At 45.3% G+C, this 18875-nt stretch overlaps 1 protein-coding gene across 1 annotated transcript in view; it reads right to left on the minus strand.

Annotated features, from left to right (window-relative positions):
- Positions 1-5936: 5936 nt before the first annotated feature.
- The window catches only part of LOC108802568 (A-kinase anchor protein 9-like), a 34398-nt gene continuing 21459 nt past the window's right edge, over positions 5937-18875 (minus strand). Inside the window, exon 5 of the mRNA XM_018574424.1 lies at positions 5937-17222. Within this exon, the coding sequence (XP_018429926.1) occupies positions 5977-17222 (11246 nt within the window). The 3' untranslated portion in view covers positions 5937-5976. The remainder of the gene's footprint in view (positions 17223-18875) is intronic.

An 18875-nucleotide genomic window follows, 5' to 3' on the forward strand; every position in this document is an offset into this window, starting at 1 on the left:
ATAGGCACACGGCCTCATGGGTGCCATTGGGGGGGGGGTGTAGGAAATAAACTCTATATGGGCTTGGAGTAATAAAAAAAATGGCCGCCTCCACCCTGAGACAGGTCCTCTTTAACGACCATCCGAATTCCCTCGTAGAAGACATTCGGCATTTTTCGAAGCTTTTATTGGCGTTTTTTTAATGATTTGCTGTATTTTAAGGTGTTGTACACACAAAGGTCCGAACGTCTTAAAGGCACAGTCCACCTTTTCAGGCGTGTAACCCGTCACCTCCTTGACTTTAAAATGAATGTACCATCAGAGGCGGCTCTTTAATTAGGCAAATGAGACGGCCGCCGTAGGCCTTGCGCTCCTAAGGGGGCTCCTGTCGGCACATGACCTCGCAGCCAAGTAACGTTATGAGCTCTCAGCCCTGTCGCTGTCAAACTGGGACTCTCGGTTTGACAGCGACAGTGCTGAGAGCTCATCCGTTTCCTCAGTCCATCCACTCGGCCGGTCTTCTGGTGCTCCGCCCACCAGCCAATGAGAAGATCTCAATCTGGCTGGAAGGGCGAAGTTTATCGTCAGAGGCAGATGGAGACGTCGTTAGCACGGATGGTCCTGCACGCTCCCACCGGTGAGGCGCGGCCTGCGCAGTCCTGGTTAGAGGTGGCCTTCACAGTCTACAGCACTGGTGTGGGCCCTGTGCAGAGCCCTGTGGAGACCCTACAGAGCCAGGGCTCTGAGGGGTCTCATCAGGGCTCTCACCAGGCTGGTTAGACACCACAAAGCCCTGCTATCCTGGTGAGACCCCCTCAGAGCCTTGGTGAGACCCCAGAGAGCCTGGGGAGACCCTACAGAACCCTGGTCTGTGGAGTCTCACCAGGGCTCTGAGGGGTCTAACCAGACTGGTTGGACCCCACATAGCCATGTTGAGATCCCATGGAGATCTGGTGAGACCCCACAGAGCCCTCGTTTTAACCAGGGCACCGTGGGGGTCTCACCAGAGCTCTGAGTGGTCTGACCAGGCTGGTGAGACCCTACAAAGCCCTGGTGAAACCCTACAGTGCCTGGTTAAACCTGTAGGGTCTCACCTGGGCTCTGTTGGGTCTCACCAGCACCAGGGCTATGTGGGTTCACCAGGCTGGAGACCCTACAGAGCCCTGGTGAGACCCTACAGAGCCCTGGTGAGACCCTACGAAGCCCTAGTTTAACCAGGGCTCTTTGGGGTCCCACCAGGGCTATGTGGGGGTCTCACCAACCTGGTGACCCCACATAGCCCTGGAGCTGGTGAGACCCAACAGAGCCCAGGTGAGAACCTACAGGTTCAACTTGGCTGTGTAGGGTTTTACCAGGGCTCTGTGGAGTCTCCCTAGGGCTGTGGAGTCTCCCTAGACCCTGTGGGTCTAACAAGGCTAGTTAGGCCTCACAGAGCGCTGTTAAGACCTCACAGAGCCCTGGTAGAACTCCACAAAGTCCTGATGCCCCAGTGAGACCCCAAAGAGCCATGCTGAGACCCTACAGATACCAAGGCTCTGTGAGGTCTCACCAGGGCTCTTTGGGGTCTCATCAGGCTGGTGAGACCCCACATAGCTCTGTTTAGACCTACAGAGCCCTGGTTTAACTAGGGCTCTGTAGGGTCTCACCAGGGATCTGTGTGGTCTCACCAGCCTGGTTAAACCCCATAGAGCCCTGGTGAGATCCTAGAAAGCCCTGGTAAGACCCTACAGTCCTGAGTGAGGCCTCATGTTTAGGTTTCGCCTAAGCCTAAGGCCTCGCAAACTCTAGAGCCGTCTCTGTATACCATACAGCATGGGCTGCGTTATATAATGAAGAGTTCTGTTCCTAGGTTGTCATTCTTGGTTACAGTGACCCACAGCGGCCAATCAGAATCCACCTTGTTCAGGTCTGACTTTATAAGGATGAATTCTGATTGGGTGCTATAGGTCTCTTCACCTAAATATCACTCAAATCCCTAATAATAAATCATGCAGATTTTCTCTTTGGTCTGGTAAGGATCCCATTTTGTTACATGTGTTCGATAAGTGCACGAGAGAAAAAAAACAAAACCTGTTGATCCTGCCAGAAATTCAGAGCTGCCCTGTGCCCTCTGCACACTTCATGCGTCATTTCATATAATGTACTTGGCCCTCCCGGTTCTTATCTCGGACTACACCATGATTAGTCTTTAAGATCTGGTAGTGGTTGAGTCGTTTACCAAAAGACAGTGGGCGGGGCTGACACCATTCAATCCACAAAAAAGTTGTGCCCACAACAGGACTTCACGTTTCTGGCAGGATCATTTTTTTGGGGGTACTTTTCAGGGTCAGTAAAGAGACAAAACATGAAGAAAAGTGAATTTATTGCAAAAGACGAATACAAACTCTTAGGCCGAGGTCTATTATCTCGTCATTCATGTACAAAAGTGATACCATGTGACAGTTTGATGAATATGATGATTTGTAAAAAGGTTTTTGCACATCAGATCTATATACGAGGCCCCTCCCCCCCAAAAAAGCATTCTTGTTGATATGACCCTTTTTGGGGACACACTTGGCCAATAAGGCAACTGACTGATGAGACAGCTCCATGTGGTCACTTCTAAAAAGGTGTTTGTAGGGATTTTAGACCATTATTGTGCCTTAGATGGACAGCTGGCAACAATTGCCAAATAGGCTGAAGGATTGGAGCCACCAGCAGTGGTCACATAGACTGTAGACCCATTAGGAACCATTGGCCAGGCAGCTTTGGGAGCCATTTTGTTCCTTATATACTGTTATAGCTGTAAAAATTAAGTCAAGGCAACTGGACTTGCTGTATTTTTCTTGAAGTCGTTTCACTGGTCGGATGACCTGGTTTGAAAAAAGCTGGTCGGATGACCATTGAAACGTCTTCAAGAAAAATACAGCAAGTCCAGTTGCCTTGACTTATTTTTTACAGATATACCATGACCTGGGTGAATGAGGACCTTCTACAGATATACCATGACCTGGGTGACTGAGGCCCTTCTACAGATATACCATGACCTGGGTGACTGAGGACCTTCTACAAATATACTATGATCTGGGTGACGGAGGACCTTCTACAGATATACCATGAGCTGGGTGACTAAGCACCTTCTATAGATATACTATGACCTGGGTGACTGAGGACCTTTTACAGAAATACTATGATCTGGGTGACTGAGGACCTTCTACAGATATACTATGATCTGGGGGACTGATGACCTTCTACAGATACACCATGACCTCGGTGACTGAGGACCTTCTACAGATATACTATGATCTGGGTGGCTGAGGACCTTCTACAGAAACACCATGACCTGGGTGACTGAGGACCTTCTACAGATATACCATGACCTGGGTGAATGAGAACCTTCTACAGATATACTATGACCTGGGTGAATGAGAACCTTCTACAGATATACCATGAACTGGGTGAATGAGAACCTTCTACAGATATACCATGAAGCAGTGGTGTTACAATCGCCATAGCGACCTAGGCGACCGCACAGGGGGGCCCGTCCAGGACATCCCCTGATGCCGCCTGGGTCGCTATGTCATCTCTTGCTGCTGGCTGTCACTGGCGGCTGTGAAGAGGAACGAATCACTGTCAGTGATCTGTGCAGCGGCACGTTCCTCTCCAGTGACAGTGGATGTTGGCCATGGACCACCAATGGTAATGAACCATGGCCAACAATCGCCAAGGACAAGATGGCTCCTCCACCTTCATACATTCTGGAAGGATAACTATGTTGCCAGTATAAACCAGCTAGGTTCTTCCTTTCATCTGGTCGCTATGGCAAAGCATGGACGTTGGCCATGGACCACCAATGGTAATGAACCATGGCCAACAATCACAAAGGACAAGATGGCTCCTCCACCTTCATACCTTCTGGAAGGATAACTATGTTGCCAGTATAAACCAGCTAGGTTCTTCCTTTCATCTGGTCGCTATGGCAAAGCATGGACGTTGTCCATGGACCACAAATGGTAATGAACCATGGCCAACAATCGCCAAGGACAAGATGGCTTCTCCACCTTCATACCTTCTGGAAGGATAACTATGTTGCCAGTATAAACCAGCTAGGTTCTTCCTTTCATCTGGTCGCTATGGCAAAGCATGGACGTTGGCCATGGACCACCAATGGTAATGAACCATGGCCAACAATCGCCAAGGACAAGATGGCTCCTCCACCTTCATACATTCTGGAAGGATAACTATGTTGCCAGTATAAACCAGCTAGGTTCTTCCTTTCATCTGGTCGCTATGGCAAAGCATGGACGTTGGCCATGGACCACCAATGGTAATGAACCATGGCCAACAATCACAAAGGACAAGATGGCTCCTCCACCTTCATACCTTCTGGAAGGATAACTATGTTGCCAGTATAAACCAGCTAGGTTCTTCCTTTCATCTGGTCGCTATGGCAAAGCATGGACGTTGGCCATGGACCACCAATGGTAATGAACCATGGCCAACAATCACAAAGGACAAGATGGCTCCTCCACCTTCATACCTTCTGGAAGGATAACTATGTTGCCAGTATAAACCAGCTAGGTTCTTCCTTTCATCTGGTCGCTATGGCAAAGCATGGACGTTGGCCATGGACCACCAATGGTAATGAACCATGGCCAACAATCACAAAGGACAAGATGGCTCCTCCACCTTCATACCTTCTGGAAGGATAACTATGTTGCCAGTATAAACCAGCTAGGTTCTTCCTTTCATCTGGTCGCTATGGCAAAGCATGGACGTTGGCCATGGACCACAAATGGTAATGAACCAATGCCAACAATCGCCAAGGACAAGATGGCTTCTCCACCTTCATACCTTCTGGAAGGATAACTATGTTGCCAGTATAAACCAGCTAGGTTCTTCCTTTCATCTGGTCGCTATGGCAAAGCATGGACGTTGGCCATGGACCACCAATGGTAATGAACCAATGCCAACAATCGCCAAGGACAAGATGGCTTCTCCACCTTCATACCTTCTGGAAGGATAACTATGTTGCCAGTATAAACCAGCTAGGTTCTTCCTTTCATCTGGTCGCTATGGCAAAGCATGCATGTTGGCCATGGACCACCACTGGTAATGAACCATGGCCAACAATCGCCAAGGACAAGATGGCTCCTCCACCTTCTGGAAGGATAACTATGTTGCCAGTATAAACCAGCTAGGTTCTTCCTTTCATCTGGTCGCTATGGCAAAGCATGCATGTTGGCCATGGACCACCACTGGTAATGAACCATAGCCAACAATCACCAAGGACAAGATGGCTCCTCCACCTTCATACCTTCAAACGCTTTACATCAAACCTTTATAACAGTCTAGAGTTTGCTCCGGCAGTATCACAGTCTGCGGCTTTTTTTCCCCTTATCCTTATAAACTCAACGTAAGTAATACGAATATAATGCAAATGGATGGAATCTTAAGTTCCAAGCAACAGAAGAATAACGATATGTAAATATGTGCCGCTCATACACAATGGAGGCAACGGACCGCGTGAGGCACTTCATAAAACAGTCCGCATACAAGTTAAAAAAAGCAATTACTTCATCGGCAGTACACGCAGAAAGAGGTCACTTGAGTTCAATTGCAATTCTCCTCTTAAAGATCTGAAGCGTTTTGAATGTTCTTTGAAGATTGTGCCCACTGGACCCACGCAAAAGACAAAAACAAAAGAAAACTCTCACACGCGTGCCGCTCCGCCGATCCACAAGATACGTTGTACAGCCGTCTCCTTGACCAGTCTTATTCATATAAAAAAGTTGGATCTGTTGGCGGCCTCTCGATTTCGAGTCCATGAAGCAATATGGATCTGTTGACAAGTTCCAGCCCTCGCGTAACTTTACCAGCACAGGTTCCATGGGAAACATTCCCATACATTTGCACCGGCTGTTTTCTCTTAAAACGGGCAAAAATCGTTCATGGTCGCCGTAACCAAGAAATAAATAAAGTTTCTGCTCCTTCACAAACAGAAAAACACAGTCCGGTCTACTCGTCGGACGACCACGCGTCGTCTCTTTCTTGGTGGGTCTGGACAGTTTGCTGCTTTGTGTCAACAATGAGACCTTCATCACCCAGGGAAGGCTGTATTTCGGCCTGGTTGGTGAAGTCACTATCGCGAAGGTAAGGCATTATGGTTTTCTTGGTATAATTGGTTTCGTCGGTGGCAGAGTCCACATACTCAACAGCAGAGGGTTCATCGAGCCTGGTACCTTCTTTCAGCTCTGATTTTTCCAGTAAAGATTGGAAGAGGCCCTCACTCTTGCACTCTGAGGCTGCAAATTTGAGAACAGACTCCTCTATAATATCCTGGGTGTGGGTACTTATGATGTCCTCTTCCACTTTTACGATGGTCTTCCTTTCAGAAATGACTATTTTGCTTTGTTCACCCGTGGAATGTCCATTGATCAGAAGGTCTTCTAAGTCCAGCGTGGCTTGCACAATGGTACCCTCGTGCAGTCCATTCACCGTTTTAACGTAAATGTTACTTTCCGTTGGTGAAGAATGTTGGTCTTCGGCTGCTTCTCTCTCATTGCCGCTGTTAGAGTCGAATGAAGAGTCACTGATTTCACCGGTGGTGTCTTTCTCTTCATCGGATGTGTGAAATTCTATGTGTTCGGGAAGACTAGCTTCTTGACTTGGTTTGGTGGCCAGTATTGCTTCATCTTCCACTTTCGCTAATACAACTTTTTCAATTTTATCAGAGATCTCTTTCACTTTAACGTCAGAAGTTTCCTCACCTTTGTCATCTTCTGGATCAGTCTCATGGCCGATAGCTGTCACGTTTGGTGTGGTTTCATCTGAAGCTATAGAACGGTCACTTTCTAAGGCCACACTTGTTTCCGTAGTCTTTTCAATGAGTTCTAAATCATCTCGATTACTTTCTTCATGAAGAGGCTCATCACTTGTGGTCTTTAGTCCTTCGTAACTTTCATCACTTTGATCCTGAGGAAGGTCACCATTATGGTCACCTAAGATTATGGCTTCCTCCGTTTCGGTATTGTCAGTAACAGATCCAGTTGAGATTTCTTCTTTTGTTATCAGTTCCCATTGATCTTCTTCTTCCTCTACTGAATCCCTATCATCTCCAGAAATAATTGCACTTTGTTCTGGAATTCTGTAGGTGGATTCGTCCCGAGTTACATCAATATTGAGAGGAGGTGCTAATTTTGACTCCGGGTCTTCTGCTGTAGGAAATAATTCTGTTGTTTCAGATACACTTTCAGCTTCCTTTTCACTTTCATATGCCGTTAAGTCGCTTTGTTCAATATTGCTCTGAACTTCTTTAACATCATCAGTTTGTGGTGGTTCTGAGATCTCCTGTCCTTTTGCCAACATTCCGGATCCATCGGTGAGCTTAGATAAAGGTGTAGTGTCGGGTAGTGTCTTCTCCAACTGGTAGTCTGCACAGGGAATTGAGATTTCTTCTTGTGAGTTCAAGGACTCGTCTGATTCTGTATTTTCTGCTTTGCTGACTTCTGAAGCTTCTAAGTGCTTGTTACCAAAAGTGACTTCATCTAATGTCCCGGAAGAGCTTTCAGCAACATTCGCCAACTCTTGCTTAGGTTCCTCAGCTCCAGTCTCTGTGGCTACTTGTGAAGACTGCGACTCCAAACTAGAATCTAACACTTCTTCTTTCAGTTCAGGAAGACAGAAAGACCCTGCAACCGTCTGAGCTTCTCCTGAGGTGAGGATGACCTTATCTTCTGCTAAGTCCTCAAACTCCTCATCAAGATTGGGCAATGGTGTTGAATCCGGGAGGGTTTGCTCTAGTTGGTAATCTTTGCTGATTTCAAAGTCTTCACTCTTCTGAGAATACATTGAGATGTCTTGTGAGTCCAGGGATTCATCCGATTTGGAGTTGTCTTCTTCTAGATTGCTGGGTGTAGGCACATCTTCAATTTCACTCTGCTCCTCTGTGGGTCCTTCAAAATCTGAAGCCAAGGTGGGGATCTCAGCATTCAGTTTCTGTTCTATGCTTTGTTCTACAAGGATGGTTTCACTTTCTGTCTCGGAAGCAGTAGCCGATTCCTTTCTTTGTTCATTAGTTTCAGTTTCCAAAAAGTTTGCTTGGTCTCCTGGAATCTGGGTATTAAGTTCTGTTGATACTTGGTAGGAAAGTTCGCTTACAATTTCCTCTTCCTTCTCTTTAATGTCTTCATCCTCTTGTTTGCTTTCTGTGAAATCTTTGTCTTCTAAGATGGCTTCTTCCTTGTTTAGGCTTTCATGGTCGATGTCATCGTTTTGCAGATCAGCACTTTCCTTTTCATCAAGAACCAGATCTGTGCCGTCTGTAGACAACTCACACTCTTCTTTTTCAGGCCGGGCCTCAGCATTGTTTTCACTTGTGAATCGAAGATTGTTTTGAATGATGGTCAGTGAAAATGGAATCTTTGGGTCATCTTCTGGTTCCTTTTGGTCTGGAACAATCTCTTCAGTCTCCTCGGATTCGTTATAGTCTTTAGCTGTGGAATCTGCTTCATAATTCTCTTCACTTACTTCCTTTTCTTCACCTGATTGTTTTAGGTGCTCATCTTCAGTTTCCTGCTGAGAGGGAGCTTTGGGTTCTGTGAACTGATAGGAGTCTAGTTCTGTTTCCTGCGTATAAATATTGACTGCACTGTCTGGTTCCACCTCAGCGTTCAACACGATACAATAGGTAGAATCAAATGATTCTGGGATGGTTGCTTCGGGGTCACCCCATTGAGCAATATTTTGTGTGTCATCACTTGCACTGACGCTGTCTTCTAATTTGCTGTCTAAGGACTGATTTTCTTGCTTGGTGCCTTCCATTGTCAATCTGTCTTGCTCAAGCTCAGCGTCATTCTCCACCAATTGATGTATCTGCTTTTCTTCTGATGTGCTATAATCCTCAGTCAAGCAAACTTCTGCATTAACATCTTGATTTACGTCTTTTGCATCACATGACAGGCCGTGTGTTTCTTCTTCATCTCTTTGGGAGTCGTTGTCGTATTCTGGCTCCTGGTCAACTTTTGGATCCTTCATTTCCTTGCCGACTGGCTCGTAGCCATTGAACTGAGTTGTCTCCTCTGGATTGTTAAAGCCACTCATTTCATCTTCTTTTCTGATTTCGGGTAATGAACCTTCTTCTTCTTCTTGGTTTATCACTTTCTTGAGTTCTTTCAGTACAGCTTTACTGAAACACACGTCTTCATTTTTCTCCTCAAGAGTAGATTTTGGCTCTGTATCTAAGAGGGGCTCTTCGACAAGTCCTTGCCCTTGCTCAGCCACTGAATCCTTGGCATCTTTAATGTCCTCTTGATTCTCTGCAGTGGTGTCCTCTTCTGCTGTTTTTGAGATTGGTTCTTCAGTCTCTTGTCTTATTTCTTTCTCTACATCTTCACTGAAACACACGTCTTCCCTTTTCTCCTCAAGATTAAATTGTGGCTCTGTATCTAAGAGGGGCTCTTCAACAAGATCTTGCCCTTGCTCAGCCTCAGAATCCTTGGAATCTTTAACAGCCTCCTGGTTGTCTACAGTGGTATCCTCTTCTGCTGTCTTTGAGATTGGTTCAACAGTCTCTTGTCTTATTTCTTTCTCTACATCTTCACTGAAACACACGTCTTCATTTTTCTCCTCAAGAGTAAATTGTGGCTCTGTATCTAAGAGGGGCTCTTCGACAAGTCCTTGCCCTTGCTCAGCCACTGAATCCTTGGAATCTTTAATGTCCCCCTGATTCTCTGCAGTGGTGTCCTCTTCTACTGTTTTTGAGATTGGTTCTTCAGTCTCATGTCTTATTTCTTCCTCTACATCTTCACTGAAACACACTTCTTCCTTTTTCTCCTCAAGATTAAATCTTGGCTCTGTACCTAAGAGGGGCTCTTCAACAAGATCTTGCCCTTGCTCAGCCTCAGAATCCTTGGAATCTTTAACAGCCTCCTGGTTGTCTACAGTGGTATCCTCTTCTGCTGTCTTTGAGATTGGTTCAACAGTCTCTTGTCTTATTTCTTTCTCTACATCTTCACTGAAACACACGTCTTCATTTTTCTCCTCAAGAGTAAATTGTGGCTCTGTATCTAAGAGGGGCTCTTCGACAAGTCCTTGCCCTTGCTCAGCCACTGAATCCTTGGAATCTTTAATGTCCCCCTGATTCTCTGCAGTGGTGTCCTCTTCTACTGTTTTTGAGATTGGTTCTTCAGTCTCATGTCTTATTTCTTCCTCTACATCTTCACTGAAACACACTTCTTCCTTTTTCTCCTCAAGATTAAATCTTGGCTCTGTACCTAAGAGGGGCTCTTCAACAAGATCTTGCCCTTGCTCAGCCTCAGAATCCTTGGAATCTTTAACAGCCTCCTGGTTGTCTACAGTGGTATCCTCTTCTGCTGTCTTTGAGATTGGTTCAACAGTCTCTTGTCTTATTTCTTTCTCTACATCTTCACTGAAACACACGTCTTCATTTTTCTCCTCAAGAGTAAATTGTGGCTCTGTATCTAAGAGGGGCTCTTCGACAAGTCCTTGCCCTTGCTCAGCCACTGAATCCTTGGAATCTTTAATGTCCCCCTGATTCTCTGCAGTGGTGTCCTCTTCTACTGTTTTTGAGATTGGTTCTTCAGTCTCATGTCTTATTTCTTCCTCTACATCTTCACTGAAACACACTTCTTCCTTTTTCTCCTCAAGATTAAATCTTGGCTCTGTACCTAAGAGGGGCTCTTCAACAAGATCTTGCCCTTGCTCAGCCTCAGAATCCTTGGAATCTTTAACAGCCTCCTGGTTGTCTACAGTGGTATCCTCTTCTGCTGTCTTTGAGATTGGTTCAACAGTCTCTTGTCTTATTTCTTTCTCTACATCTTCACTGAAACACACGTCTTCATTTTTCTCCTCAAGAGTAAATTGTGGCTCTGTATCTAAGAGGGGCTCTTCGACAAGTCCTTGCCCTTGCTCAGCCACTGAATCCTTGGAATCTTTAATGTCCCCCTGATTCTCTGCAGTGGTGTCCTCTTCTACTGTTTTTGAGATTGGTTCTTCAGTCTCATGTCTTATTTCTTCCTCTACATCTTCACTGAAACACACTTCTTCCTTTTTCTCCTCAAGATTAAATCTTGGCTCTGTACCTAAGAGGGGCTCTTCAACAAGATCTTGCCCTTGCTCAGCCTCAGAATCCTTGGAATCTTTAACAGCCTCCTGGTTGTCTACAGTGGTATCCTCTTCTGCTGTCTTTGAGATTGGTTCAACAGTCTCTTGTCTTATTTCTTTCTCTACATCTTCACTGAAACACACGTCTTCATTTTTCTCCTCAAGAGTAAATTGTGGCTCTGTATCTAAGAGGGGCTCTTCGACAAGTCCTTGCCCTTGCTCAGCCACTGAATCCTTGGAATCTTTAATGTCCCCCTGATTCTCTGCAGTGGTGTCCTCTTCTACTGTTTTTGAGATTGGTTCTTCAGTCTCATGTCTTATTTCTTCCTCTACATCTTCACTGAAACACACTTCTTCCTTTTTCTCCTCAAGATTAAATCTTGGCTCTGTACCTAAGAGGGGCTCTTCAACAAGATCTTGCCCTTGCTCAGCCTCAGAATCCTTGGAATCTTTAACAGCCTCCTGGTTGTCTACAGTGGTATCCTCTTCTGCTGTCTTTGAGATTGGTTCAACAGTCTCTTGTCTTATTTCTTTCTCTACATCTTCACTGAAACACACGTCTTCATTTTTCTCCTCAAGAGTAAATTGTGGCTCTGTATCTAAGAGGGGCTCTTCGACAAGTCCTTGCCCTTGCTCAGCCACTGAATCCTTGGAATCTTTAATGTCCCCCTGATTCTCTGCAGTGGTGTCCTCTTCTACTGTTTTTGAGATTGGTTCTTCAGTCTCATGTCTTATTTCTTCCTCTACATCTTCACTGAAACACACTTCTTCCTTTTTCTCCTCAAGATTAAATCTTGGCTCTGTACCTAAGAGGGGCTCTTCAACAAGATCTTGCCCTTGCTCAGCCTCAGAATCCTTGGAATCTTTAACAGCCTCCTGGTTGTCTACAGTGGTATCCTCTTCTGCTGTCTTTGAGATTGGTTCAACAGTCTCTTGTCTTATTTCTTTCTCTACATCTTCACTGAAACACACGTCTTCATTTTTCTCCTCAAGAGTAAATTGTGGCTCTGTATCTAAGAGGGGCTCTTCGACAAGTCCTTGCCCTTGCTCAGCCACTGAATCCTTGGAATCTTTAATGTCCCCCTGATTCTCTGCAGTGGTGTCCTCTTCTACTGTTTTTGAGATTGGTTCTTCAGTCTCATGTCTTATTTCTTCCTCTACATCTTCACTGAAACACACTTCTTCCTTTTTCTCCTCAAGATTAAATCTTGGCTCTGTACCTAAGAGGGGCTCTTCAACAAGATCTTGCCCTTGCTCAGCCTCAGAATCCTTGGAATATTTAGTGTCCTCCTGATTCTCTACCATGGTGTCCTCCTCTGCTGTCTTTGAGATTGGTTCAACAGTCTCTTGTCTTATTTCTTCCTCTACATCTTCACTGAAACATACTTCTTCCTTTTTCTCCTCAAGAGTAAATGGTGGCTCTGTGTCAAAGGGGGGCTCTTCAACAAGATCTTGTCCTTCATAAGCCCCAGAATCCCTGAAATCCTTACCATCCTGCTCATCTTCCTCTCTGGTGACCCATTCTGTCACTTTTGTGACTATTTCTAACGTATCTTGGGTTGTTTGTTCTTCTGAGCCTTTGCTGAAATGGTCATCTGCATCTTCCTGTTGGGGGCCAACCTCTTGCTCTGTATCAGAGAGAGTTTCTTGGACAAGCTCTGGTTTTTGGTCAGGTTCAGGATCTCGGGATTCTTGGCTGATTGGTTCAGCATCACTTGCAATGTTTTCTTTCCCACTAATGCATGTTTCGGCCTTGATTTGTGTTGTGTGACTTTCATGGTCTGTGCTTGGTACTGCAGATTCATCTACTTCAGCCGCTAATTGTTCAACTTCCTCATTCTTCTCAGAAAATACATTTTCTATCATTGTTGAAACTACTTCAGATGTCTCCTCACGAATTTCCTCATCTGCTCCTTTGTCAGAATCTAATACACTTGCCTGTTGATAGGTGATTTTGGCCTCTGTACCGGACAGAGACTCGTGGTCAATTTCTGGCTCTGGGTCAGATTCTGGTTTTCTGGAGTCCTTACTGTCTTCTTCGTTCTCTTCAGAGGTGTCTTTCTTTACTGTTTCAGAGACAGTTTCACAACTGACTTGACTTATTTCTTCTTCCGCACCTTCTCTGGTATATCTTTCTACACTTTCCTGTTGATAGGAGATTTTAGAATCAGAGACATCCTCTTGGTCAATCTCTGCCTCTCGGTCAGCTTCAGGATCCATGGAATCTTTATTTTCTGCCAAGGTATCCTGTGCAGTTTCTGGACTAGTTTTTTCTTCAACATCTTGGCTAGAATATTCTTCTGAGCTTTCCTGTTGCAATATAACTTTGGACTCTGTATCAAAGACATGACGTTGGTCAAGTTCTAACTCTTGGTCGGCTTCGGGATTTCCAGAATCTTTACTGTCCTTCTCATTTTCCGCTAAGGGTTCTGGCTCTGTTGTTTTGGAAACAGTTTCAGAATCCTCTTGACTAGTTTTTTCTTCGGTATCTTGGCTAGAATATTCTTCTGTGCTCTCCTCCTGCAATATAGTTTTGGTCTCTGCATCAGAGACGTGCTGTTGGTCCTGCTCTGATGCTTGGTCAGCTTCAAGATCCCTGGAGTCTTTACTCTCCTCCTCATTCTCAGTGGTATCTGTTTTTTTGGAAACATCCTCATAATTGTCATAACTGGTTTCTTCTTGTGTATCTTTGCTGCTGTACTCTTCAGCAGTTGCCTTTTGAACTGTAATTTCAGGCTGCGTGTCACAGAGGGTCTCATGGTCAAATCCTGGCTCTTGGTCAGCACCAGGGCCCTTTGATTCTTGGCTGACAGGTTTGACATCACCGCTGTCTACGTTATCACTTTCAGGAATACATTCTTCTGTCTCGTTTTCTGGTATTTTCCTTTCAGGTTCTAGATCTGTCATTGCTGACCTCTCTACGTCAGTAGGATCACATGCTTGGTGGACCAGTTGCGTGTCAACCTCATGCTCCTCAGAATAGGTGCTTGTGGAAACCACTTGACGGCTCTCTTGTAGTATAACCTTCTCTGTCCAGTAGGTTATTTCTTCACTTTTATCCTGAAAAGTTACTTTGATCTCTGCATCACTGACGTGCTCATAACTAGTTTCTGGTTCCTGGACTCTGTCAGCCGATAAAGGGCTCTCCAGCTCCACCTCTTCTCTTAATAGAGCACAAGCAACGGCATCTACTAATTCTTGATAGGCTTGTCCTGATTCATCAAACTGAACATCCTCTTCTATTGTTTTAGTTTCCTCTGACTCGTGTTCTTCCGGTTGGTTTTCTTGTACCCTGTTTGTAATTGTAGGTGCATCTGTGACATCGTGCGTAATGTGAGGTTCAGGTTCTTCTTCAGCCGGTTGTTCAACAACTTCTTTCTGTAGAGATGCGGTGAAATCAGTTTCTGTGGGGACATCTCCTTCTTCAGCAACTGTTGGCTCAAACCCCTTCAGCTCCTCTGATATTAAGTCTACACTCTCGGTATATGTCTGCCCAAACTCCTCTTTCAATTCTGAGAACTGACTTGAAGCTTGCTCCTCTACACTAGCATTCACGTCATTTTCAGCACCACCAAAGGACAGTGAAGATTGTCCATCGAATTTCGGTTCCTCTATCACATCGCTTGCAGAAAAAATGGTTTCCTTAGTTTCAGGTGGTGAACTGTCTTCATCAAAGCTCAACTTATTGTCCTGTTGTTCAGTCTGAGCCAATTCGGTGTCTTTTTGTTCTTCTTGGAAAGACTGCAGACTGTCCACTTGTTCAGTTTCAGGCACAATGCTACTGTCTTGCTTAGATAACAGCTCTTGGCTCTTATCCACTGACTGATCACCATCATCAATACCATCTACGAGCTGAACTTTATCTTCAGTATTGCTTTGGTCCTGTTCAACATCTCTTGCTTCAGGTGATTTCTGCTTTTCCAGCTTAACATCCTGACTATCCTCAATGTTCTCAAATACTTGGACCGTGTCCTGAGTATCATCACTTAACTGACTTGTAGCTTCTTCTGACTCCAACTTGGTTATTTGCACTCCATCAGCTTCTACAGTACTAAGAATATCACGAATCTCTTTTTCTTTGCCACTGAACTCCAGACTTTCCAGTTCTTGTTGAATTTCCTTTAGTCCAGCTTCAGGAAAATACGAATTCTCAGCATCCAAGTGATCGCCAAATTCTTTATCATCAACGATAAACTGTTCAGTAATTTGTTCTGTAACACAGATTATCTGAGTTTTCCGTTCAACGTAAATTTCACTTTCTCGTACCGAACTGCACAGTTCTAAACTCTTCTGCTCTTCCTGGATTAGTTCTTGGCTGTCCTCAGAGACTTGGATAATGTCCTCAGGTAATGCGGCAAGTTCTTCCTTTCTGTATGTTTCACTGGGTTGTTCTGTATCATGTTCTTGAGAACTTTCCTCTACGTCACTCTTCTTCACTTCCCCTTCAAAATATTTAGGTTCTTGTTTGATACTCAACTGGTTTTCTTCCTGTTCCCCTGTGTTCGAAGAGTCTTCACTTTCTTCAAGAAGACTTTCAGATTGTGCAAGCTTCAGGTCAAAGTCCTCCTGCAGTTCTTCATTCTCAGTTGTGGTTTCTTCTTCACGCTCCCTCATTTGAGTATTATCAATTTCACAACTCAATGAATGAAACTCCTGTGAGACTATTACTTCATCACTCTGTGGCTCAGTATTCTGTCTAAGATCAGTCTCTGTTGATAGTTCATTGACCTGTGAGCTGTTCAGTGCACCATCTGAGCATGTTTCAAGGGACTCGGCACCATCAAAAATAATGTCACATTTGCCAACAGGTTCCTCTTCTCCCTGGCTTTTATCTTCTATGACTTTCTCATCATTGAATACCTGGTTATCGCTTTGCTTTGGCGTGCTTAGGATCTGCTGGTCTACTACGACTTGTTCCTCCTGAAGTTTACTTTCAGTCTCCACCTTTTCTAAACTGGAGTCACCTTGCTCTGTATCAGTTATTTCAAAACCTTGATCGACCAACAAAGTGTCCTTTCCATCGGCCCGTTGTTTGGTGTCTTCCTTGACGTCGCTTGACAGACCAATAGCTTGCTCAAGATCAAATGATACTTGGCCATTAGAATCTTGTTCCTGTTGAGCCAAAGGTTCAGATTCGCACACAACATCGGAAGAAAGTGCCTTTGGTTCCTCTCGTTCAGCTGGAAGGAGAGTCGTACTGAGTTCTTGTTCGTGTGTTGGCGTTATGGCCAGTAGCTCGGCCTTTGCGTCTGCTGTATAAGGTTCTGATATTGCCTGAGCTATTCTGAGGCACGTGACATCTTCCTTGGACGTTGTCTCTATATTTTGGTTCTCTAGTGATTGCACGACTTCTTGTTTTTCGAATAAGACAGTCTGGCATGTCACGACTTGAGTAACAACATCTTCGCTTTGAACAACCAGGTCTGCTTCTACGTTTCCAAAGACTTGACTTGGAAGGTCTGTTTGGTGAACATCTTCTTGAGCTTTGGACTGAAGGTCTTGGACATTGACGTCAACTTTCAGAGAACCTTGCTGATCTTCCAGTGCAACATCGTGGACGATGGGATGTTGATCTTCAACAGTCTTTAAGGATGACTCCAAATGATCAATTTTTTGCTGAATTTCTCTTTCACCTGGCAACAGAAACCCATTTTCCAAAGCTTCAGTTTCCGTTACTTCTGCCTCGTGTTTACTGTAAACAATTTTATCTAAAGGCTGCTCCTTGGCTTGTGACCTCACAGTTTTATCCGGCATGGCTTTTGATGACCCTTGAGAATACGTATGAGAGATGTTTTCCACTTTACTCTTCTTGGACACGTCTTCAGTCGGAGGACGCCTCTCGATTCTCCTCTCTCCTGAGGATAACGTCGTTGCTGCTTTCTCTGTGGATGCTTTGGTATATCTTAGACTCTGAGACTGGAGGACGGAGCTAACTTTCTGAAACTCTTTGGTTACGGGGCTTGGCCGACTTGGAAAAGAGGTACTTTTTACATTCAGGCGGCGGCTCGGCGTGTGTGACAACTGTTCGCTTTTTTCGGCACTCTGCCTTTTGGTTGAGGTCAGTCTGTAGTCTCTGGCCACGAGTGTCTTTGTGCTCTCTGCCTGTCTCTTGCGGAGAGGGTTCTTCTCCAACACGGAGTCTAGAATAAGACACGCAAAGAGGTTCGTGAGCTTTACATAACAAGTGAACATAAAGCATATTATCATATTAATGTTCGAAATACAACAGCTTATGCTAATGTTCTGTTATGTCTTTTGGGCACTAGATGGCGTTGTGGTGCAGTGTTGGTCTCTATGATTATATATGCATGTCTGTGATACACAGGAAGCTCTATCTGTATATACACTATATTGCCAAAAGTATTGGGCCCCTCCCACTCCAAGTGTTCTAATCCCCTCCATGGCCCCCGGTGTATAGGACGAGGCACCTCGGCATGCAGACGCTTCTACAGACATTGGTGAGAGAACGGGTCGCTCTCAGGAGCTCAGTGACTACAAGCGCGGCGCCGTGATAGGTTGTCACCTGTGCAATAAGTCCACCCGTGACATTTCCCGTGCTACTAAATATTCCGCCGCGGTCGCCTGTTACTGAGATTATAACAAAGTGGAAGCAACTGGGAACAACAGCAACTCAGCCAGGAAGTGGTGGGCCACATCACATGACAGAGCGGGGTCAGCGCATGCTGAAGCGCACAGTGCTCAGAAGTCGCCAACTGTCTGCAGAGTCAATAGCTACAGACCTCCAAACTCCATGCGACCGTCAGATTGGCACAACAACAGTGCGTAGAGAGCGTCATGGAATGGGTTTCCATGGCCGAGCAGCTGCATCCAAGCCGCACATCACCAAGTGCAATGCAAAGCGTGGTATGTCGTGGTGTAAAGCGCGCCACCACTGGACTCTAGAGAAGTGGAGACGTGTTCTCCGGAGTGACCAATCACGCTTCTCTGTCTGGCAATCCGACGGACGTGTCTGGGTTTGGCGGTTGCCAGGAGAACGGTACTTGCCTGGCTGCATTGTGCCAAGTGTAATGTTTGGGGGAGGGGGGATTATGGACTAAGACTGGGATGCCATTAGAGGGCGGAGCCAACCCAATACTGAACCCTACGGACTAAGACTGGGATGCCATTAGAGGGCGGAGCCAACCCAATACTGATCCCTACGGACTAAGACTGGGATGCCATTAGAGGGCAGAGCCAACCCAATACTGAACCCTACGGACTAAGACTGGGATGCCATTAGAGGGCGGAGCCAACCCAATACTGATCTCTACGGACTAAGACTGGGATGCCACTAGAGTTCATGTGCGTGTAAAGGCGTACCAATACTTTTGGCAATATAGTGTATATATGTTTTCTCTACTATGCTGTATTCTGATGTAATGTCCTTCTAAGGAAGTAAAACTGAATTCAGCATTCCTCAAGATCTCAGAGCTTCATCTAAACACATAACCAACAATTAAGACTTGAAAGGGGTGCGGGTGGATTTGGGGATATTTTCTTTATTCCCCATGAAGAGAAGAATGATGGAAGAACCATATCCTCCTCTTCACGGGGGACACGGAAGGGTACTTCCTGCAGACAACCGGGAAATGTCCATCGTAATACAAAGCAGGACCGTACAACGTAATGCAATTAACCAGCAAGATAATCATCTGGGAAAATAGACGTCACTATGGAAACCAGACGTTACTAAAACCATGACAAGATGATTTCACTTATACCGGGTGTAACTATCGGAAACGTTTACATGATTTGCCACTGTGTACGTTATCATTAAACATCACCAAAACCCC

The sequence above is a fragment of the Nanorana parkeri genome, unplaced genomic scaffold, assembly GCF_000935625.1.
Source record: "Nanorana parkeri isolate BGI_ZX_2015 unplaced genomic scaffold, ASM93562v1 scaffold2960, whole genome shotgun sequence".
In the NCBI taxonomy this organism is placed as follows: domain Eukaryota; kingdom Metazoa; phylum Chordata; class Amphibia; order Anura; family Dicroglossidae; genus Nanorana; species Nanorana parkeri.